Below are 24,225 nucleotides of genomic sequence, written 5' to 3'. Positions count from 1 at the left end.
TACAGCTCAGCTACATGCACATTACACATATACAGCTCTACTGTGTACACATACAGCCCAGCTACATGTACATTACACATATACAGCTCTACTGTGTACACATACAGCTCAGCTACATGCACATTACACACAGCTCTGCTGCAGACATATATAACACACACATACACAGCTCTGCACCACGCACATCACACACACACAGCTCTGCTGCATACACATAACTTCAGCTCATCCAGCAGCGATCACAACCAGCACAGCAGAGTCCTGCATACACTGAGCAGATGAGCCTAGAGCAGCAGCCCCTGATCATGTGACTCCTCCTCCTCCATGTGACTGATCACATGACGGTGACATCATCGCAGGTCCTGTAAGTACACGGCTCCTCTACAGATACAGGTAGGTGGGTTCGGTCACCATCAGGATTATTGGGGATGTTTATTATTAACCCTTTATAGACAGTTCCGGGTGGTTTGGGGGGTGGGATCAGCTGAGATGATGGCCGGAGGGCCCCTTACTTGCTCCGGGCTCTGATCACCTCTAAGTATAGAAGATCAGCGATAACACTGATCACTATGTCCGAGCGTTATTCAGGGGTTGTAATAGAAGCCCCTCCCCTAATAAGTTTATACCGCCCCCACTTCTCCCATATTTCTAATAATGTAGGTGGGCGTGGCTTAGACATGACGCTGTGATGACGTCTAGAAGCTTTGTGTCAGCGCTTTTCCCCCTGATTTCCCTCCTATACTGCCCCCAGAGGATGTGTGGAGGACTGCAGGTCACATGGTCAGTGGAGAACGCGCTCTCTATCTCCCGTGTTACATGAGGACGCGGTCTGACACAAAACCCTTCTCCGAAAGAAGAGAGACCCCCAATGTAACCGCCCTTCTCCTCCGGGCCAGAGGGTCCCTGCAGGGTCCAAGGTTCAATGTACTGGGGGCCACAAGTTCTCCCGGCATCAACCTACGTGTTATCCCAAGAATCCGCCCGCAAAACCGTATACTAGTGATGAAAAACACGTATAAGATGGCGCAGTGATCAAAAGCCAAATAAATAAATGTGTGCGCCGTGAGGTACTGACCGGATATCAGACCCGATCTATAATAATGTCCCTGATCCTAACCAGAAGGCCGGGAATCAAAGGGGTGAGGGGTCTGGTGATGATTAGAGAGGTGACCCTGCTGGGACATTATACAGTAATGGAGGGGTCTGGTGATGATTAGAGAGGTGACCCTGCTGGGACATTATACAGTAATGGAGGGGTCTGGTGATGATTAGAGAGGTAACACTGCTGGGACATTATACAGTAATGAAGGGGTCTGGTGATGACTGGAGAGGTGACACTGCTGGGACATTATACAGTAATGGAGGGGTCTGGTGATGACTGGAGAGGTGACACTGCTGGGACATTATACAGTAATGGAGGGGTCTGGTGATGACTGGAGAGGTGACACTGCTGGGACATTATACAGTAATGGAGGGGTCTGGTGATGACTGGAGAGGTGACACTGCTGGGACATTATACAGTAATGGAGGGGTCTGGTGATGACTGGAGAGGTGACACTGCTGGGACATTATACAGTAATGGAGGGGTCTGGTGATGACTGGAGAGGTGACACTGCTGGGACATTATACAGTAATGGAGGGGTCTGGTGATGACTGGAGAGGTGACACTGCTGGGACATTATACAGTAATGGAGGGGTCTGGTGATGACTGGAGAGGTAACACTGCTGGGACATTATACAGTAATGGAGGGGTCTGGTGATGACTGGAGAGGTGACACTGCTGGGAATGCTGGGACATTATACAGTAATGGAGGGGTCTGGTGATGACTAGAGAGGTGACACTGCTGGGACATTATACAGTAATGGAGGGGTCTGGTGATGACTGGAGAGGTAACACTGCTGGGACATTATACAGTAATGGAGGGGTCTGGTGATGACTGGAGAGGTGACACTGCTGGGACATTATACAGTAATGGAGGGGTCTGGTGATGACTGGAGAGGTGACACTGCTGGGACATTATACAGTAATGGAGGGGTCAGGTGATGACTGGAGAGGTGACACTGCTGGGACATTATACAGTAATGGAGGGGTCTGGTGATGACTGGAGAGGTGACACTGCTGGGACATTATACAGTAATGGAGGGGTCTGGTGATGACTGGAGAGGTGACACTGCTGGGACATTATACAGTAATGGAGGGGTCTGGTGATGACTAGAGAGGTGACACTGCTGGGACATTATACAGTAATGGAGGGGTCTGGTGATGACTGGAGAGGTGACACTGCTGGGACATTATACAGTAATGGAGGGGTCTGGTGATGACTGGAGAGGTGACACTGCTGGGACATTATACAGTAATGGAGGGGTCTGGTGATGACTGGAGAGGTGACACTGCTGGGACATTATACAGTAATGGAGGGGTCTGGTGATGACTGGAGAGGTGACACTGCTGGGACATTATACAGTAATGGAGGAGTCTGGTGATGACTGGAGAGGTGACACTGCTGGGACATTATACAGTAATGGAGGGGTCTGGTGATGACTGGAGAGGTGACACTGCTGGGACATTATACAGTAATGGAGGGGTCTGGTGATGACTGGAGAGGTGACACTGCTGGGACATTATACAGTAATGGAGGGTTCTGGTGATGACTGGAGAGGTGACACTGCTGGGACATTATACAGTAATGGAGGGGTCTGGTGATGACTGGAGAGGTGACACTGCTGGGAATGCTGGGACATTATACAGTAATGGAGGGGTCTGGTGATGACTGGAGAGGTGACCCTGCTGGGACATTATACAGTAATGGAGGGGTCTGGTGACGACTGGAGAGGTGACACTGCTGGGACATTATACAGTAATGGAGGGGTCTGGTGATGACTGGAGAGGTGACACTGCTGGGACATTATACAGTAATGGAGGGGTCTGGTGATGACTGGAGAGGTGACCCTGCGGGGACATTATACAGTTATGGAGGGGTCTGGTGATGACTGGAGAGGTGACACTGCTGGGACATTATACAGTAATGGAGGGGTCTGGTGATGACTGGAGAGGTGACACTGCTGGGACATTATACAGTAATGGAGGGGTCTGGTGATGACTGGAGAGGTGACACTGCTGGGACATTATACAGTAATGGAGGGGTCTGGTGATGACTGGAGAGGTGACACTGCTGGGACATTATACAGTAATGGAGGAGTCTGGTGATGACTGGAGAGGTGACACTGCTGGGACATTATACAGTAATGGAGGGGTCTGGTGATGACTGGAGAGGTGACACTGCTGGGACATTATACAGTAATGGAGGGGTCTGGTGATGACTGGAGAGGTGACACTGCTGGGACATTATACAGTAATGGAGGGGTCTGGTGATGACTGGAGAGGTGACACTGCTGGGACATTATACAGTAATGGAGGGGTCTGGTGATGACTGGAGAGGTGACACTGCTGGGACATTATACAGTAATGGAGGGGTCTGGTGATGACTAGAGAGGTGACACTGCTGGGACATTATACAGTAATGGAGGGGTCTGCTGATGATTAGAGAGGTGACACTGCTGGGACATTATACAGTAATGGAGGGGTCTGGTGATGACTGGAGAGGTGACACTGCTGGGACATTATACAGTAATGGAGGGGTCAGGTGATGACTGGAGAGGTGACACTGCTGGGACATTATACAGTAATGGAGGGTCTGGTGATGACTGGAGAGGTGACACTGCTGGGACATTATACAGTAATGGAGGGGTCTGGTGATGACTGGAGAGGTGACACTGCTGGAACATTATACAGTAATGGAGGGGTCTGGTGATGACTGGAGAGGTGACACTGCTGGGACATTATACAGTAATGGAGGGGTCTGGTGATGACTGGAGAGGTGACACTGCTGGAACATTATACAGTAATGGAGGGGTCTGGTGATGACTGGAGAGGTGACACTGCTGGGATATTATACAGTAATGGAGGGGTCTGGTGATGACTGGAGAGGTGACACTGCTGGGACATTATACAGTAATGAAGGGGTCTGGTGATGACTGGAGAGGTGACACTGCTGGGACATTATACAGTAATGGAGGGGTCTGGTGATGACTGGAGAGGTGACACTGCTGGGACATTATACAGTAATGGAAGGGTCTGGTGATGACTGGAGAGGTGACACTGCTGGGACATTATACAGTAATGGAGGGGTCTGGTGATGACTGGAGAGGTGACACTGCTGGGACATTATACAGTAATGGAGGGGTCTGGTGATGACTGGAGAGGTGACACTGCTGGGACATTATACAGTAATGGAGGGGTCTGGTGATGACTGGAGAGGTGACACTGCTGGGACATTATACAGTAATGGAGGAGTCTGGTGATGACTGGAGAGGTGACACTGCTGGGACATTATACAGTAATGGAGGGGTCTGGTGATGACTGGAGAGGTGACACTGCTGGGACATTATACAGTAATGGAGGGGTCTGGTGATGACTGGAGAGGTGACACTGCTGGGACATTATACAGTAATGGAGGGGTCTGGTGATGACTGGAGAGGTGACACTGCTGGGACATTATACAGTAATGGAGGGGTCTGGTGATGACTGGAGAGGTGACACTGCTGGGAATGCTGGGACATTATACAGTAATGGAGGGGTCTGGTGATGACTGGAGGGGTGACACTGCTGGGACATTATACAGTAATGGAGGGGTCTGGTGATGACTGGAGAGGTGACACTGCTGGGACATTATACAGTAATGGAGGGGTCTGGTGATGACTGGAGAGGTGACCCTGCTGGGACATTATACAGTAATGGAGGGGTCAGGTGATGACTGGAGAGGTGACACTGCTGGGACATTATACAGTAATGGAGGAGTCTGGTGATGACTGGAGAGGTGACACTGCTGGGAATGCTGGGACATTATACAGTAATGGAGGGGTCTGGTGATGACTGGAGAGGTGACACTGCTGGGACATTATACAGTAATGGAGGGGTCTGGTGATGATTAGAGAGGTGACACTGCTGGGACATTATACAGTAATGGAGGGGTCTGGTGATGACTGGAGAGGTGACACTGCTGGGAATGCTGGGACATTATACAGTAATGGAGGGGTCTGGTGATGATTAGAGAGGTGACACTGCTGGGAATGCTGGGACATTATACAGTAATGGAGGGGTCTGGTGATGACTGGAGAGGTGACACTGCTGGGAATGCTGGGACATTATACAGTAACACCACTGGAGGGGTCGGGGGGATGACTGTATCATTATGTGTCAGGTTCCTATAAGGTGTCAGGACGTGGCGGTCTATTTCTCCATGGAGGAGTGGGAGTATGTAGAAGGACACAAGGATCAGTACAAGGATCAGGTCATGATGGAGGATCAGCAGCCCCTCACATCACCAGGTAATAGACATGACTATATACACACGTCCTCTCATTATTTGTATGTAAAGAATGAATTCAGTCTCTGTATGTGTTCCCTACAGTCAGATCCAGTAAGAGAACAGCACCAGAGAGGTGTCCCCGTCCTCTTGATGAGCAGAATATGGAGGTCATTACTACAGGGAAAAATCGGATCTATATTAATGCTACAGTTATGAAGGAAGAAGAAGAGACAGATGTGAGCGGTGATGACCAGTATAAGGAGGACATTCCTACAGGGAAAGATCTTACCTGTAATAATTCTACAGACCTAAAGGAAGAAGAAGAGACAGAAGTGAGCGGTGATGAGCAGTATAAGGAGGACATTCCTACAGGGAAAGATCTGAACAATATTAATGCTACAGATATAAAGGAAGAAGAAGAGACACATATGAACGGTGATGAGCAGTATAAGGAGGACATTCCTACAGAGAAAGATCCGATCTATATTAATCCTTCAGATATAAAGGAAGAAGAGACAGATGTGAGCGGTGATGAGCAGTATAATGAGGACATTCCTACAGGGAAAGATCCAATCTATATTAATCCTTCAGATATAAAGGAAGAAGAAGAGACAGATGTGAGCGGTGATGAGCAGTATAAGGAGGACATTCCTACTGGTAACTGCCCAGGTGAGTAGTAACAACTTAATATAGAGCAGAGTCACAGATTCTTCTGCTGTAATAATTGTGTAGAATTCTTTAATCTCTCTGTCCTGTCTCTTCTGTATATTCTTCTATTCAGCCAAAATACAAACTAATGTGATACTACAGCTGGAACATGGACAAGAAATATCCCAATGTGTACGAGGCCGATTTCTTAAATGGGCACTGTCAGATACAATAACTTTTGCTATATTATAAAGCACGCATAAACAATGGAGAAGATTTATCAAAACCTGTCCAGAGGAAAAGTTGCTGAGTTGCCCCTAGCAACCAATCAGATTGCTTCTTTCAGTTTAGAAAGGGCCTGTGAACAATAAAAGAAGCGATCTGATTGGTTGCCATTAGCAATTCAGCAACATTTCCTCTGCACAGGTTTTGATAACTCTCCCCCAATATATTTTGCATTTGGTTTCATCAGAACATTTTCAGTATTTCATACTGAAAAAGCCATAAAAAAAACTGTCCACTAGGGGTCCCCCTGCTTCCTGGGACACATACCAGTCCTGCAGTGTCCAGTGGTCATCGACATGTCATGGACACCATGAGTGATTGACAGGGCTGCAGGCAGGTCCAGGGCCCTATGTGAGTCAGAGCGAGGGAGGGGGTGGAGTCATCACAGTGAGGAGAAGAGAGGGACACGCCCCCTGCCTCTGCATGGACAGAAACCTCACCGAGCAATGAATAAAGGGATTCTGAGAGAAATATAGGTAAATATTAAATATGTATATTTATATATGAATAATGTAAATATCTTTTCTTACAGACCGTTTTCACTGATTAACGTAGACTCCAAGCTCCTCTCCAAAATCATGGCAGATAGGCTCAGATAGGTCCCAACTGCTCCCCCTTCTAATCTCTCTCCAGTACAAGATGGATTTATTAAGAACCGCTCTGCAGTATTAACCCCTTAAGGACCGGGGGGGTTCCGATTTTGCATTTTCGTTTTTTCCTCCTTACCTTTAAAAAATCATAACTCTTTCAATTTTGCACCTAAAATTCCATATGATGGCTTATTTTTTTGCGCCACCAATTCTACTTTGTAATGACATCAGTTTACACATATGTTTATTTTTATTGGGTTTTTTTATGGGAAAAGTGGGGTGATTCAAACTTTTATTAGGGAAGGGGTTAAATTATCTTTATTCACTTTTTTTTCCACCTTTTTTTGCAATGTTATAGCTCCCATAGGAGACTATAACACTGCACACACTGATATCTTATACTGATCATTGTTATCCCATAGGGGGCTATAACACTGCACACACTGATATCTTATACTGATCATTGTTATCCCATAGGAGACTATAACACTGCACACACTGATATCTTATACTGATCATTGTTATCCCATAGGGGGCTATAACACTGTACACACTGATCTCTTATACTGATCATTGTTATCCCATAGGAGACTATAACACTGCACACACTGATCTCTTATATTGATCAATGTTATCCCATAGGAGACTATAACACTGCACACACTGATATCTTACACTGATCATTGTTATCACATAGGGGGCTATAACACTGTACACACTGATCTCTTATACTGATCATTGTTATCCCATAGGGGGCTATAACACTGCACACACTGATATCTTATACTGATCATTGTTATCCCATAGGAGAGTATAACACTGCACACACTGATCTCTTATACTGATCATTGTTATCCCATAGGAGAGTAGAACACTGCACACACTGATATCTTATACTGATCATTGTTATCCCATAGGGGGCTATAACACTGTACACACTGATCTCTAATACTGATCATTGTTATCCCATAAGGGGGCTATAACACTGCACACACTGATCTCTTAAAGTGATCATTGTTATCCCATAGGGGACTATAACACTGCACACACTGATCTCTTATACTGATCATTGTTATCGCATAGGAGACTATAACACTGCACACACTGATCTCTTATACTGATCATTGTTATCCCATAGGAGATTATAACACTGCACACACTGATCTCTTACACTGATCATTGTTATCCCATAGGAGAGTAGAACACTGCACACACAGATCTCTTACACTGAACATTGTTATCCCATAGGGAAATATACTGCACACACTGATCTCTTATACTGATCATTGTTATCCCATAGGAGACTATAACACTGCACACACTGATTTCTTATATTGATCATTATTATCCCATAGGAGACTATAACTCTTACACTGATCATTGTTATCCCATAGGAGACTATAACACTGCACACACTGATCTCGTATACTGATCATTGTTATCTCATAGGAGACTATAGCACTGCACACACTGATCTCTTACACTGATCATTGTTATCCCATAGGAGACTATAACACTGCACACACTGATCTCTTACACTGATCATTGTTATCCCATAGTAGACTATAACTCTGCACACACTGATCTTTTACATTGATCAGTGGTTTCTCATAGGAAACCATTGATCGATGATTCTGCCGCTTGACTGCTCATGCCTGGATCTCAGGCACTGAGCAGTCATTCGGCGACCGGACAGCATGGAGGCAGGTAGGGACCCTCCGGCTGTCATGTAAGCTGTTCGGGATGCCGTGATTTCTCCGTGGCGATCCCGAACACCTCCCTGAGCTAACCGGCATGGTTACTTTCACTTCAGACGCGGTGTTCAACTTTGAATGCCGCATCTGAAGGGTTAATAGCACGCGGCACCACGATCAGTGCTGCGCGCTATTATCCACGGGTCCCGGCCGTTGTTAGAGGCTGCTAGTAGCAGTTGGGGACCCGCCGGTAATGGCCGACATCCGCGATCGCACGGATGTCCGCCATTAACCCCTCAGTTGCCGTGATCAATACAGATCACGGCATCTGCGGCAGTGCGTTACTTTGAATGGATGATTAGATCGCCTGCAGCGCTGCCGCTGCGATCCGATCATCCAGCATGGCAGCCGGAGGTCCTCTCACCTGGCTCCGGCCGTCTCCCGGGGTCTTCTACTCTGGTGTGAGAACGAGCAGACCAGAGCAGAAGAACACCGATAACACTGATCAGTGCTATGTCCTATACATAGCACTGAACAGTATTTGCAATCAAAGGATTGCTATAGATAGTCTCCTATGGAAATTGTAAAAATAAAAAGTAAAAAAAAAAGTCAAAAATTCCCTCTCCCAATAAAAATGAAAATTGTCCGTTTTTCACATTTTACCCCCAAAAAGCGTAAAAATGTTTTTAATAAACATATTTGGTATTGCCGCGTGCGTAAATCTCCGAACTATCAAAATATAATGTTAATTATCCCGTACGGCGAATGGCGTAAACATAAAAAATTTAAAAAGTCCAAAAATTCAGCTTTTTTGTCACATTTTATTAAAAAACACAGATGACGTCGCAAAAAATTAGCCCTCCTACCGCCCCCTATATACGGAAAAATGAAAAAGTTATAGGTGGTCGAAATAGGGCGATTTTAGATTACTGATTTTGTACAAAAAGTTTTAGATTTTTTTTAAGCGGTACAAAAATATACAAGTATCTAGCCATGGGTATCATTTTAATCGTATATTGACCGACAGAATAAAGAACGCATCATTTTTACCATAAAATGTACAGTGTGAAAACAAAACCCTCCAAAATGTGTAAAATTGTGGTTTTCATTAAAATTTCCTCCCTAAAAAAAAAAAATGTTTTGGTTCGCCGTACATTTTATGGTAAAATGAGAGGTTTCATTACAAAGTGCAATTGGTCACGCAAAAAACAAGCCCTTATATGGGTCTGTAGATGGAAATATAAAGGAGTAATGGATTTTAGAAGGCGAGGAGGAAAAAACGAAAACGCAAAAATAAAATTGGCCTGGTCCTTATGGGTAAAATGGGCTAAAATTGAAAATTGTCCATTTTTCCCATTTTACCCCCAAAAAGCGTAATTTTTTTTTTCTAAACATATTTGGTATCGCCGCGTGCATAAATTTCCGAACTATCAAAATATAATGTTAATTATTCCGTACGCGAATGGCGTAAACGTAATACATTTTAAAAGTCCAAAAAATGCAGCTTTTTTGTCACATTTTATTTAAAAAAATTAATAAAAAATTATCTAAAAGTTTTATATATGCAAATGTGGTATCGATAAAAACTACAGATGACGGCGCAAATAATGACCCCTTATACCGCCCTATATACGGAAAAATGAAAAAGATAAAGGTGGTCAAAATAGGGCGATTTTAGATTACTGATTTTGTACAAAAAGTTTTAGATTTTTTTTAAGCGGTACAAAAATATAAAAGTATCTAGCCATGGGTATCATTTTAATCGTATTGACCCACAGAATAAAGAACACATGTAATTTTTACCGTAAATTGTATAGTGTGAAAACAAAACCCTCCAAAATGTGCAAAATTGGTGTTTTCATTTAAATTTCCTCCCTAAAAATTTTTTGGGGGGTTCGCCATACATTTTATGGTAAAATGAGAGATTTCATTACAAAGTGCAATTGGTCACGCAAAAAACAAGCCCTTATATGGGTCTGTAGACGGAAATATAAAGGGATTTTAGAAGGCGAGGAAGAAAAAACGAAAACGCAAAAATAAAATTGGCCTGGTCCTTAAGGTTAAAATGGGCCTGGTCCTTAAGGGGTTACAGCATCTGTTCACTTTTGAAAAAATGTGAAGTCCTCTTACATTAGGAACGTATAGCCAGAAAATTCTCTGCTAAATGGAAACTATTTCTCACTCAGGTAGAACGGATCACTATAATGTGTCCATTTGTTAGCACGCAATGGTACGCTCTAGAATCTTTATGAGGATCATTAGGAGCTCTGAAGGTTCCTTGAAGAATTTAGCTGGGAAACCCCCAACCCCCTTCCTTCATCCTTACTCTCCCCCCCACACACACATACACACATTCCATTTTCATAGTAGATCAATCCTAGTGCGATGTCTGTTTGTGCGTTTGTCTGATTCGTTCTCTGTTTGATTGTTTATCTACTTGTTTGATAGCCAAAGGAGACTACTTCTATCTTTAGGCGTCCCTAGGACTCCTTCATTAAAGGGGTACTCCGGTGAAAAACTTTATTTATTTAAATCAGCTGGTGCCAGAAGGTTAAACAGATTCGTAAATTACTTCAGCACAGGTGAGTATTTTTCTCTCCCTATGTCTTGCAACAGCTGGAGACCCGTTTTTGATCCTATCCTTACTGAAGCTGGGGCTGGCCGTGGGATACTTTATTCTTCCCAGCAGGGGGATTGTTTTTTATTGTTGGGGGAGCATTGGAGCTAAGGGGCAGTGTTTCACAGTAAGGGGCACTTTATTGGGTAATGTGTGTTTTTTCTACGCGCCGCAGGCTTCTCTCTGCGGGCGTGTGCGGCCTTTTAGTTTCACTTTCGGCAGCGCAGCCGCGGCTGCCGACGGCACTTCGCCCGCTCCGTTCCCCGGGCGCATAGGAGCTCACTACATGCGGCGTGTGCGCTCGGGGTTCGGAGCGGGCGCCATTACTATGTCCCGCTGTATTCTTCTTCAGCGGCCCGGCTGACATTAGCTCCGCCCACCAGGCAGCATAATCGCTTCAGCAGCGCGAAATGAGCCGCCAATTAGCGCTGTGCGCACATTTGGGGCCGTGTAGGGGCCAATCACAGCGCCCTTGCCTCTGACCCGGCCTCTTTCTCCTATTGGCCGGCATCTCCTCCCTCTCCTCACAGCCACGGTGCAGAGTTCTCCTCACAGCAGCTGCCTTGGGACACAGACTTGGGTGAGACTGTTCATTTTTTTGCTATGTCCGTGCCCAAAACTGTTCCTCCCTCTAAGCAGATATCGGGAATATTAGTTACCCATTACACTTGTAAAAACTGCTCTGCAAAAATGCCAGGTTCTGCTGAACCCACTTGTTCTGCCTGCTCCACTGCTCCCCCAGACCCAGACCCCCCTGCTATTTCTAACCCAGGTGTTCCTTCAGACCCGGTGGGTTCGGCCGCCCCTCCAGCCTGGGTTTCCTCCCGCTCCCAGTCTATATCCGACTTGGCACAGGTCTCCCGTTCTGTGGTGACTGCCTTGGAGAGGTCTACCCTTCACCGGCCCTCTAGAAGGTCCCGTTCCCCTTCTCCCTATGCTTCACATAAGTGTAATAGGGGTGTCTCCTCTGACTCATCCCCTGAGTCTTCTGGTAGACACGGGCGTTCCTCTTGCAGGTCTCGCCCGACCGCTTCTTCAATCAACGCGCCTCACTCTTCCAGAAGACGTTCCTGTGGTCACCACTCTGGCTCTCCTGAGCCATGTACCAGGTCGGAGTCTCCCTCTTCTAGGGCCGCCTCTACTCGTTCGCACTCTCCTGGAGAGCTGGCGGACGAGGTTTCCAATTCGGCATCCGATTCAGAGAACCGTTCGGACTCAGTGGACACGGTGAGCTCATTGGTTATGGCCATAAGAGACACCTTTAACCCCTTAAGGACCGGGGCTTTTTCCGTTTTTTCATTTTCAACTTTTCCTCCTTAACTTTAAAAAATCATAACTCTTAAAAATTTTCACCTAAAATTCTATATGATGACTTATTTTTTGCGTCACTAATTCTACTTTGTAATGACATTAGTCATTTTACCCAAAAATCTACGGTGAAACGGGGAAAAAAATCAATGTGCGACAAAATTGATGAAAAAACACTATTTTGTAAGTTTTGGGGGCTTCTGATTTTCCGCAGTACATTTTTCGGCAAAAATGACACCATATCTTTATTTTGTAGGTCCATACGGTTAAAATGATACCCTACTTATATAGGTTTGATTTTGTGTCACTTCAGAAAAAAATCATGAATACATGCAGGAAAATTTATACTGTTACGCCTAGCGCTCCGGGTCCCCGCTCCTCCCCGGAGCGCTCACGGCGTCTTTCTCCCTGCAGCTCCCCGGTCAGTCCCGCTGACCGGGAGCGCTGCTCTGTCATGGCCGTTGGGGATGCGATTCGCACAGCGGGACGCGCCCGCTCGCGAATCGCATCCCAGGTCACTTACCCGTTCCCGTCCCCTGCTGTCATGTGCTGGCGCGCGCGGCTCCGCTCTCTAGGGCGCGCGCGCGCCAGCTCCCTGAGACTTAAAGGGCCAGTGCACCAATGATTGGTGCCTGGCCCAATTAGCTTAATTGGCTCCCACCTGGTCCCTGACTATATCTAACCTCCTCCCTTGCACTTCCTTGCCGGATCTTGTTGCCCTTGTGCCTAGTGAAAGCGTTTTGTGTGTTTAAAACCCTGTGTACCAGAACTTCTGCTATCTCCCCTGACTACGAACCTTGCCGCCTGCCCCCGACCTTCTGCTACGTCCGACTTTGCTTCTGCCTACTCCCTTGTACCTCGCCTATCTTCAGCAGCCAGAGAGGTGAGCCGTTGCTAGTGGATACGACCTGGTCACTACCGCCGCAGCAAGACCATCCCGCTTTGCGGCGGGCTCTGGTGAAAACCAGTAGTGTCTTAGAACCGGTCCACTAGCACGGTCCTCGCTATCCCTCTCTGGCACAGAGGATCCACCTCCTGCCAGCCGGCATCGTGACAGTAGATCCGGCCATGGATCCCGCTGAAGTTCCTCTGCCAGTTGTCGCTGACCTCCCTACGCTGGTCGCCCAGCAAGCTCGTCAGATCGCCCAGCAGTCGCAACAGATAGCACAACAAGATCACCAGCTGTCGTACTTGACCACCATGACACAGCAACTCCAGTCACAACTACAGCAAGTACAGTCGCAGCTACAGCAGCAACAACCATCTCCTCCGCCAGCTCCAGCACCCCTTCCGCGGCGAGTGGCCGCTCCTAGCCTCCGCCTGTCCTTGCCGGACAAATTTAATGGGGACTCTAAGTTTTGCCGTGGCTTTCTTTCGCAATGTTCCTTGCACTTAGAGATGATGTCGGATCAGTTTCCTACTGAAAGGTCTAAGGTGGCTTTCGTAGTCAGCCTTCTGTCTGGAAAAGCCCTGTCATGGGCCACACCGCTCTGGGACCGCGATGACCCCGTCACTGCCTCTGTACACTCCTTCTTCTCGGAAATTCGAAGTGTCTTTGAGGAACCTGCCCGAGCCTCTTCTGCTGAGACTGCCCTGCTGAACCTGGTCCAGGGTAATTCCTCCGTTGGCGAGTACGCCATACAATTCCGTACTCTTGCTTCTGAACTATCCTGGAATAATGAGGCTCTCTGCGCGACCTTTAAAAAAGGCCTATCCAGCAACATTAAAGATGTTCTGGCCGCACGAGAGACTCCTGCTAACCTGCATGAACTCATTCATCTAGCCACTCGCATTGACATGCGTTTTTCTGAGAGGCATCAAGAGCTCCGCCAGGAAAAAGACTTAGATCTCTGGACACCTCTCCCACAGTCTCCACTGCAATCTGCGCCTAGGCCTCCCGCCGAGGAGGCCATGCAAGTGGATCGGTCTCGCCTGACCCTGGAAGAGAGGAATCGCCGTAAGGAAGAGAATCTTTGTCTGTACTGTGCCAGTACTGAACATTTTTTGGTGGATTGCCCAATCCGTCCTCCACGTCTGGGAAACGCACGCTCGCACTCAGCTCTCGTGGGTGTGGCGTCTCTTGATGCCAAGTCGGCTTCTCCACGTCTCACGGTACCTGTTCGGATTTCCACTTCAGCCAGCTCTCCCCTCTCAGCCGTGGCCTGCCTGGACTCTGGAGCTTCTGGGAATTTTATTCGGGAGTCCTTTGTGAATAAATTCCGCATTCCGGTGACCCGTCTTGTCAAGCCACTCCACATTTCCGCGGTCAACGGAGCCAGGTTGGATTGCACCGTGCGTTACCGCACGGAGCCCCTCCTAATGTGCATCGGACCTCATCACGAGGAGATTGTATTTTTTGTCCTTCCTAATTGCTCTTCTGAAGTTCTCCTTGGACTACCCTGGCTTCAACACCATTCCCCAACCCTGGATTGGTCCACTGGGGAGATCAAGAGTTGGGGTCCCTCTTGTTCCAAGGACTGCCTTCAACCGGTTCCCAGTACTCCCTGCCGTGACCCTGTGGTTCCTCCTGTATCCGGTCCCCCTAAGGTCATTAAGGACTCTGCCTGCCACAGGAAATGCCCCTCCCCCCCTCCCAGTTCCATCAGGCAAGCTTCTGTGTCCCCTCATGGCCCTCGTCCTGGTGTCACACTGCCCCGTGCCAGGTCTCGCCCTCTGCCCTCTCTCCCCATTCCTACTCCTGCGGTTCTGCCTGCCGTTGAGGAATCCCTCCATCCTTTCCCGGTGTCCTCATCCCAGGGGAGGCAGTTACCCGATAAAGAGAAGGGGAGACCTAAGGGGGGGGGTACTGTTACGCCTAGCGCTCCGGGTCCCCGCTCCTCCCCGGAGCGCTCACGGCGTCTTTCTCCCTGCAGCTCCCCGGTCAGTCCCGCTGACCGGGAGCGCTGCTCTGTCATGGCCGTTGGGGATGCGATTCGCACAGCGGGACGCGCCCGCTCGCGAATCGCATCCCAGGTCACTTACCCGTTCCCGTCCCCTGCTGTCATGTGCTGGCGCGCGCGGCTCCGCTCTCTAGGGCGCGCGCGCGCCAGCTCCCTGAGACTTAAAGGGCCAGTGCACCAATGATTGGTGCCTGGCCCAATTAGCTTAATTGGCTCCCACCTGGTCCCTGACTATATCTAACCTCCTCCCTTGCACTTCCTTGCCGGATCTTGTTGCCCTTGTGCCTAGTGAAAGCGTTTTGTGTGTTTAAAACCCTGTGTACCAGAACTTCTGCTATCTCCCCTGACTACGAACCTTGCCGCCTGCCCCCGACCTTCTGCTACGTCCGACTTTGCTTCTGCCTACTCCCTTGTACCTCGCCTATCTTCAGCAGCCAGAGAGGTGAGCCGTTGCTAGTGGATACGACCTGGTCACTACCGCCGCAGCAAGACCATCCCGCTTTGCGGCGGGCTCTGGTGAAAACCAGTAGTGTCTTAGAACCGGTCCACTAGCACGGTCCTCGCTATCCCTCTCTGGCACAGAGGATCCACCTCCTGCCAGCCGGCATCGTGACATATACGTTTAAAATTGTCATTTTCTGACCCCTATAACTTTTTTATTTTTCTGTGTTCAGGGCGCTATGAGGACTCATTTTTTGCGCCGTCATCTGACGTTTTTAGCGGTACTATTTTTGTTCTGATCAGACTTTTTGATCACTTTTTATTCACTTTTTTGTGGTATAAAAAGTGATCAAAAATGCAATATTTAGGACTTTGGAATTTTTTTGCGCGTACGCCATTGAACGTGCGGTTTAAAAAGTGGTATATTTTTATAATTCGGACATTTCTGCACGCGGTGATACCACATATGTGTATTTTTATTTACACTGTTTTATTTTGTTACTAGGAAATGCCGGGTGATTCAAACTTAACTCTTAACTTAACTTAATTCAGAAGGGAATACCTGAAAGGGTTAACTTGTTTTTTACACTTTTTTTTTGCAAGCTGATAGGTGCCATAGAGACCTATCAGCTTGCAATGGCTGATTTCATTCACAGACTGCTGCCTTGCCGTTGCATGGCAACAATCAGTGAAATCGGTGATTGATTGCTCAAGTCTGGATCTCAGGCTTGAAGCATTCAATCAGCGATCGGACTGCAGGAAGGAAGGTAAGAGACCGTCCTCCTGTAGTACAGCTGTTTGGGATGCCGCGATTATACTGTGGCGATCCTGAACAGCACCCTGAGCTAGCCGGGCACTTTCACTTTCGTTTTTAGCATCGCGGCTCAGCTTTGAGCGCACGGCTAAAGGGTTAATAGCGCGCAGCACCGCGATCAGTGCTGCGTGCTATTAGCGGCGGGTCCCGGCTTCACTATGACGCCGGGCCCGCCGCGATATGATGCGGGGTTACCGTGTAACCCCGCGTTATATCGCAGGACCGGGACACATGACGTAGCGGTACGCCATGTGTCCTTAAGGAGTTAACCTAGAGGACCCAGGAACTTCGGACGTAGCTCCAGATGTATCCTTTCATCGTGCCCGACCGGCACCCAAAATGTTCAGCTCTCACGCTGAATTTGATGCCATTCTAGAATCTGCCTGGAAGCACCCTGAGAAGAAGTTTCAGGGACTGAAGAAAGTTCAAGAGCGATATCCTTTTGCCAAGGACCTTGTCTCCAAATTGATTTCCTCTCCGTCGGTGGATCCTCCGGTTTCCCGCCTCTCTAAAGCTACTGGCGGATGCAGCTCCCTTCAAGGATCCAGCAGACTAAAAGGTTGAGTCTTTAGCGAAGTATGCCTTTGAAGCAACGGGTTCCTCTCTGCTTCCTGCCTTCGCCTCCACCTGGGTGTCTAAGGCCCTTTCGGTTTGGCATTCCCAACTCCGTCAGGGCATTCTTTCGGGATCTCCCCCGGAAGAACTGTCTGCTCTGGCCCTCCAATGTTCCAAAGCTGGAGACTTTCTGTGTTCTGCATCCTTGCACTCAGCTCGCTGCGCTGCCTTTGGCTCCGGTAATCTAGTGGCCCTCCGTCGTTCCATTTGGCTTAAAACATGGAACGCGGATGCTGCATCTAAGAAGTCTCTCACCGAGATTCCTTTTACCGGTTCCCGACTTTTCGGCAAGCGCCTGGATGAGATTATCTCTGAGGCGACAGGTGGCAAGAGCTCTTTATTACCTCAAAATAAGTCTAGTACTTCTTTCCGCAGGAAGCCTTCGTCCTTTCGGTCCTTTCAGATGTCTGGCCCCTCTAAAGGGACCAGCCAGGCACCTCCACGTGACAAGAAGGTCCCCATTTTCAAGGCGCGTCCTTCTTGGAAGTCGGACACCAACCTTTCTGACTGTTTTGCGGCCAAAACGGGCAACCGCAAACCCACTTGTGCATGAAGGGATGCCCCCACCCACAGCTTTTTCTCGGGTGGGAGGTCGCCTCTAGCTCTTTCGAGACGTTTGGACCATGCACATTCAGGACTCCTGGGTCAGGGACGTGGTGTCCAATGGATACCGGATAGAATTTGCCTCCCTTCCGAGGGATCATTTTTTTCAGTCCCGTGCTCCCCGATCTCCCTCGCTTGCAAGGGAATTTCGGGAGGCTATTCAGTCCCTTCTCATCCAGGGTGTCATTGTCCCGGTTCCTTCAAGGGAACGCTTTCGGGGTTTCTATTCCAATCTTTTCATGGTTCCCAAGAAAAACGGTTCTGTGCGGCCAATCCTGGATCTCAAACGTCTCAACCAACATCTTCTTATCCACCATTTCTGAATGGAATCTCTCCATTCGGTGGTGGCATCTATGGATCAAGGGGAGTTTCTTTCCTTGGTGGACATCAAGGATGCCTACCTTCACATTCCAATTTTTCCCGGACACCAGGGGTACCTCCGCTTTGCGGTTCCGGAAGGTCATTATCAATTTGTGGCTCTCCCCTTCGGTCTGGCCACAGCGCCAGGAGTATTTACCAAGATTCTGGCACCTATGATAGCTCTGTTACGGTCAAGAGGGGTATCAGTGATACCCTACTTGGACGACCTCCTCATCAAGGCCTCCTCTAGAGCCCAGGCTCTGGAGAATGTGAGCCTCACTCTTCAGACCTTATGTCGCTTCGGGTGGATGGTCAACCGAGACAAGTCAGTTCTCTCCCCCACCCAGTCTCTGGTCTTCTTGGGGCTTCAGTTCGACTTGGCCTCAGCTCGGATTCGCCTCCCGCCGGACAAACGTCTGGCCCTCTTGTCGGGAGTCCGCTCCCTCCGAATACCATCCCCGGTCACCATCCGTACTTGCATGGAAGTCCTGGGTTGGATGGTGGCAGCCATGGAGGCCGTACCCTTTGCCCAGTTTCATTACAGTCCTCTTCAGCCATCGTTCTGGTGGCTCCGCTTCCCCCTTCTTCAGGGGTGTTCGTTCCTTCCCCTCCTCTGGCAGGTGATCACGACAGATGCCAGTCTGTCGGGCTGGGGGGGGGGGGGGTGTTTTAAGGGATCAGATGGTTCAAGGCCTTTGGCCTCCCCAAGAAGCCCTTCTTTCCATAAACATCCCGGAACTGAGGGCGATTTTATCTTTGTCTGAAGCATTGGGAGTCCCTGCTTCAGGGTCAGCCTCTCCGTGTCCAGTCGGACAACGCCATGGCTGTAGCGTACATCAATCGGCAGGGTGGCACTCGCAGCTCAGCAGCCATGTCTGAGGTGACAAAGATCCTCCTCTGGGCGGAACAAGTAGTTCCAGCCATTTCGGCAATTCACATTCCGGGAGTGCTCAACTGGGAAGCGGATTTCCTCAGTCAGTCCTCAGCCGACCCCGGAGGTGTTCGCACAGATCTGCAACCTCTGGGGGACCCCAGACGTGGATCTCTTCGTGTCTCGACACAACCGGAAAATTCCAACGTTTGTGTCAAAGTCCAGGGACCCCCTGGCTCTAGCCGTGGATGCCCTAGTAATTCCGTGGTCGGGCTTTGTCCTGCCCTACCTGTTCCCTCCTCTCCCCCTCCTTCCCAGGGTTCTGAGGAAGCTCAAGGCGGTAGGAGTCCCCGCATTCTGGTGGCTCCAGACTGGCCTTGAAGGGCATGGTGCGCCGACGTGGTCTTGCTTCTGGACAACATTCCGTTCCGTCTTCCACTTCGTCCAGACCTACTGGGGTCCCCTTTGCCACCCCAATTTACAGTCACTGCATTTGACGGCGTAGCGGTTGAGACCGCGGTTCTAAGGGCCCGCGGCTTCTCTTCCCAGGTAATTCGCACCAGGGCTCAGGGCTCGCAAGCCCTCCTCTGCAAAAATGTATCACCGTACCTGGCAGGCTTACTTTCGTTGGTGCGAAACTCAGACCTTTTCTCCAGTTATCTTTTCCATTCCCCGTCTCCTTTCCTTTTTGCAGTCGGGGTTGGAACAAGGGCTGGCTCTCAGCTCCCTTAAGGGTCATGGTTCGGCCCTTTCCATTCTCTTTCAGCGTCCTCTGGCTTCCAATTCGCATGTCCGGACCTTCCTTCAGGGCGTGAAACACGCTGTCCCCCCTTAACGGTCCCCTTCTCCCCCTTGGGACTTGAACTTAGTTCTAGGCGCTCTCCAGGACTCACCTTTTGAGCCTCTTAGGGAGGTTCCCCTTTGCCTCCTATCATGGAAGGTGGCTTTTCTTATAGCTATTACTTCCATTAGGAGAGTATCTGAACTGGCAGCTCTCTCTTGCCATTCTCCTTTCCTAATAGTTCATCAGGACAAGGTTGTTTTCCGGCCAGATCCGTCCTTCTTACCTAAGGTCGTTTCGGCCTTTCATCTCAACGAAGAGATCGTCCTTCCGTTCTTTTGTCCCGCTCCTTCTCATCCCAGGGAGCGACTGGTCCACAATTTGGATGTGGTACGGGCTGTTCGGACTTATCTTTCTGTCACCTCTTCCTTTCATCAGTGCGATTCTTTTTTCTTCCTTACGGAAAGTGGTCGGAAGGGTCAGCCTGCTTCCAAGGCCACCATTTCTCGGTGGATCCGATGTGCTATTTCGGAAGCTTACGGCTGCAAGGGGAGGATCCCACCCTTCAGGGTTTTGGCTCATTCCACCCGCTCTGTGGGAGCATCCTGGGCTCTCCGAAACAAGGCCTCGGCCTCGCAGATCTGTAAAGCGGCCACCTGGTCGTCTTTGCACACCTTTTCAAGATTCTACCAGGTTTATACTTTCGCATCGGCTGATGCTAGTCTGGGCCGTAAAGTGTTGCAGGCGGCGGTGATAGAGCCGACTGCCTGACCTTTTTTCTCTGCCCACCCAAGGGACGGCTTTGGTACATCCCAGAGTCTGTGTCCCCTAATGGAGCCGATAGAGAAAAGGAGATTTTTTAGACTTACCGTAAAATCTCTTTCTCGAAGAATCCATTGAGGGACACAGCTCCCGGCCTTTTCTGGGGTTTCTCTTTGGTTATCTATCCGAGGGAGTGTTCAGTTAATTTTTCTTCTGGTTCTCGGACAGTTCATGATCTTTTTCCTTTGACCTGTCGGTCTTCTCCTATTGCTCTGGAACTAAAACTGAATTGCTCAGTGGCCTGTAGGCGGGTATATCCTGCTGGGAGGAGCCGAATTTTTGGTTACCATAGTGTCAAGCCTCCTAGAGACAGCAGCATATACCCAAGGTCTGTGTCCCCCAATGGATCCTTCGAGAAAGAGATTTTACGGTAAGTCTAAAAAATCTCCTTTAAAAAAAAAATAAAAGTGCCCTGATAAGTTCCATAAGGTATGGGGGGCCCGATGTGGTTCTCTCCCGTTACTCACCCTCGGCTTTCACCTCTTTTCTCTCCTCCGCACTCTTGGCTCCTCCTTTTAACCCTTTCCTCTTCTGTCTTTCTCCTTCCTTTCTTCCCCCACGATCAGACATTTTATCTTTTTGGAATACCCCTAAACCGTGAACCTTAAAGGGATACTCCGCTGCTCAGCGTTTGGAACAAACTGTTCCGCCGACAGCTCGTGACTTCATAGCCATGCTCGTCATGACATCACACCCCGCCCCCTCAATGCAAGTCTATGGGAGGGGGCGTGACAGCTGTCACGCCCCCTCCCATAGACTTGCATTGAGGGGGCGGGTGTGACGTCATGATGGGTGGGGTGTGACGTCATGACGGGGCGGAGCTATGACGTCATGAGCTGCCGGCGTTAGGAACAGTTTGTTCCAAACGCTGTGCAGCGGAGTACCCCTTTAAGGTTCCCGGTTTAGGTTGTATTGTGTCTGTAGTCAGTGACTGTGTTATGCAGCTGTCCTCACTCTGTATACATCATGCTGTGCTGAATGGGATTTTGTCATAGACTTCCATGGTCTGTACTTACACTGTACGTCTCTTTACTCACTTTTTAGGAAAATAAGTTTAAATAAAGAAAAAAATGGGGTAAAAGATAACGCTATGTTATACATACCGATCGTACCAACCTGATCTATGAGGAGAACAAGTCAATTTTACGGCACATAACATGATTGCTAGGACTCTGTCACTGCCGGGACTCTGCTATTGATACAACCTGTCTATGGTCGGCTCTAATGGATCAATGCAGTAAATACTGTACTGATCTGTATGAGCAATCCAATGACTGCTCATACAAGTCCTATAGAGGGACCAAAAAGTGTAAAAAAAAAAAATGTAAAGATGTTTTTAAAAATGTAAATGTAAACCCCCCTCCTGTAATATTTTAACTTTTTTGTTGTAAAAATGTAAAGTTATTTTTGTTGTAATTGTTTTTAAAAAGTAGTAAAGTGTAAAGAAAAATTAGCAAATTAGATATCGATGTGATTGTATGGACCGGACTTTTTAATTTTAATGCTCATTAATACAATGTAAGATTGGTGCCACAAAAAACAAGCTCTCAAATGCAATGTAGATGGAAAAATAAGAGTTATGGCTATGAGGAGAGGAGGAAAAAGTGAAAACACAAAAGCTAAAATTTCCTGGGTTGATAAGGGGTTAATACTAATAATAAAATCTGTGTTATTCTCTGCAGATTCTTGTAGCAGGAGATCAGAGGAGAATCTTATATCTTCAGATTATAAAGCAGATGATGATATCACACAAGATACATATGAAGAACATTCCATTATCCCAGATACACCCTCAGCCCTTCACAGCCAAGATCTGTCATCTCATCCTTATATACAGGTCCTGTCTTCTCACTCATCACAGGATGTTCAGCAAAAGAAAGGTCACAGAAGGGGTGTTGGACATCAACAAGCTCATACAGGAAAGAAACCATATTCATGCTCAGAATGTGGGAAATGTTTTACTACGAAAGCAAGTCTTATTCAGCATCAAAGAACTCACACAGGAGAGAAGCCATTTTCATGTGCAGAATGTGGGAAATGTTTTACTCAGAAAACAAATCTTGTTCAACATCAAAGAACTCACACAGGGGAGAAACCATTTTCATGCTCAGAATGTGGAAAATGTTTTACTCAGCAATCACATCTTGCTGTACATCAAGGAACTCACACAGTGAATAAGCCATTTTTATGTTCAGAATGTGGGAAATGTTTTACTACGAAATCAAGTCTTATTCAGCATCAAAGAACTCACACAGGAGAGAAGCCATTTTCATGTGCAGAATGTGGGAAATGTTTTACTCAGAAAACATACCTTGTTATACATCAAAGAACTCACACAGGGGAGAAGCCATTTTCATGTTCAGAATGTGGGAAATGTTTTATTAATAAATCAAATCTTGTTCAGCATCAAGGAACTCACACAGGAGAGAGGCCATTTTCATGTGCAGAATGTGGGAAATGTTTTACTGATAAATCACATCTTGTTGTACATCAAAGAACTCACACAGGAGAGAAGCTATTTTCATGTGCAGAATGTGGGAAATGTTTTACTGATAAATCACATCTTGTTGTACATCAAAGAACTCACACAGGAGAGAAGCCATTTTCATGTGCAGAATGTGGGAAATGTTTTACTCAGAAAACATACCTTGTTGTACATCAAAGAACTCACACAGGGGAGAAGCCATTTTCATGTTTAGAATGTGGGAAATGTTTTATTTATAAATCAAATCTTGTTCAGCATCAAGGAACTCACACAGGAGAGATGCCATTTTCATGTGCAGAATGTGGGAAATGTTTTACTTATAAAGCAACTCTTCTTCAGCATCAAAGAACTCACACAGGAGAGAAGCCATTTTCATGTGCAGAATGTGGGAAATGTTTTACTCAGAAAGGAGACCTTGTTGTACATCTAAGAACTCACACAGGAGAGAAGCCATTTCCATGTGCAGAATGTGGGAAATGTTTTACTGATAAATCACATCTTGTTGTACATCTAAGAACTCACACAGGAGAGAAGCCATTTTCATGTGCAGAATGTGGGAAATATTTTACTCAGAAAACATACCTTCTTGTACATCAAAGAATTCACACAGGGGAGAAGCCATTTTCATGTGCAGAATGTGGGAAATGTTTTACTCGGAAAACATACCTTGTTGTACATCAAAGAATTCACACAGGGGAGAAGCTATCTTCATGTTCAGAATGTGGGAAATGTTTTACTAAGAAATCAGAACTTGTTAAACATCAAAGAACTCACACAGGGGAGAAGCCATTTTCATGTGCAGAATGTGGGAAATGTTTTAGTGATAAATCAAGTCTTGTTCAGCATCAAAGAACTCATACAGGGGAGAAGCCATTTTCATGTGCAGAATGTGGGAAATGTTTTAGAGATAAATCAAATCTTGTTAAACATCAAAGAACTCACACAGGGGAGAAGCCATTTTCATGTTCAGAATGTATGAAATGTTTTACTAAGAAATCAACTCTTCTTCAGCATCAAAGAAC

General features: G+C 47.5%; 1 protein-coding gene across 1 annotated transcript; it reads left to right on the top strand.

Annotated features, from left to right (window-relative positions):
* Positions 1 to 309: 309 nt before the first annotated feature.
* Positions 310 to 21,883, top strand: LOC130298492 (uncharacterized). Its single transcript, XM_056551342.1, has 4 exons — positions 310 to 393; positions 5,262 to 5,388; positions 5,472 to 6,038; positions 21,763 to 21,883. Exons 2-4 carry the CDS (start codon positions 5,301 to 5,303, stop codon positions 21,768 to 21,770), a joined length of 663 nt encoding a protein of 220 aa, XP_056407317.1. The 5' UTR covers positions 310 to 393; positions 5,262 to 5,300; the 3' UTR covers positions 21,771 to 21,883.
* The last annotated feature ends 2,342 nt before the right edge of the window (positions 21,884 to 24,225 follow it).

The sequence above is a fragment of the Hyla sarda genome, chromosome 1 (genome assembly GCF_029499605.1).
Source record: "Hyla sarda isolate aHylSar1 chromosome 1, aHylSar1.hap1, whole genome shotgun sequence".
Classification (NCBI taxonomy): domain Eukaryota; kingdom Metazoa; phylum Chordata; class Amphibia; order Anura; family Hylidae; genus Hyla; species Hyla sarda.
This window is presented reverse-complemented; position numbering and strand designations above follow the sequence as displayed.

Bases quoted from the DNA above. Each gene is read 5' to 3' on its own strand.
- LOC130298492 (XM_056551342.1), top strand. From the start codon at position 5,301: ATGGAGGAGTGGGAGTATGTAGAAGGACACAAGGATCAGTACAAGGAT. The intron at 5,389-5,471 runs GTAATAGACATG...TGTTCCCTACAG, and splicing joins GCAGCCCCTCACATCACCAG to TCAGATCCAGTAAGAGAACA.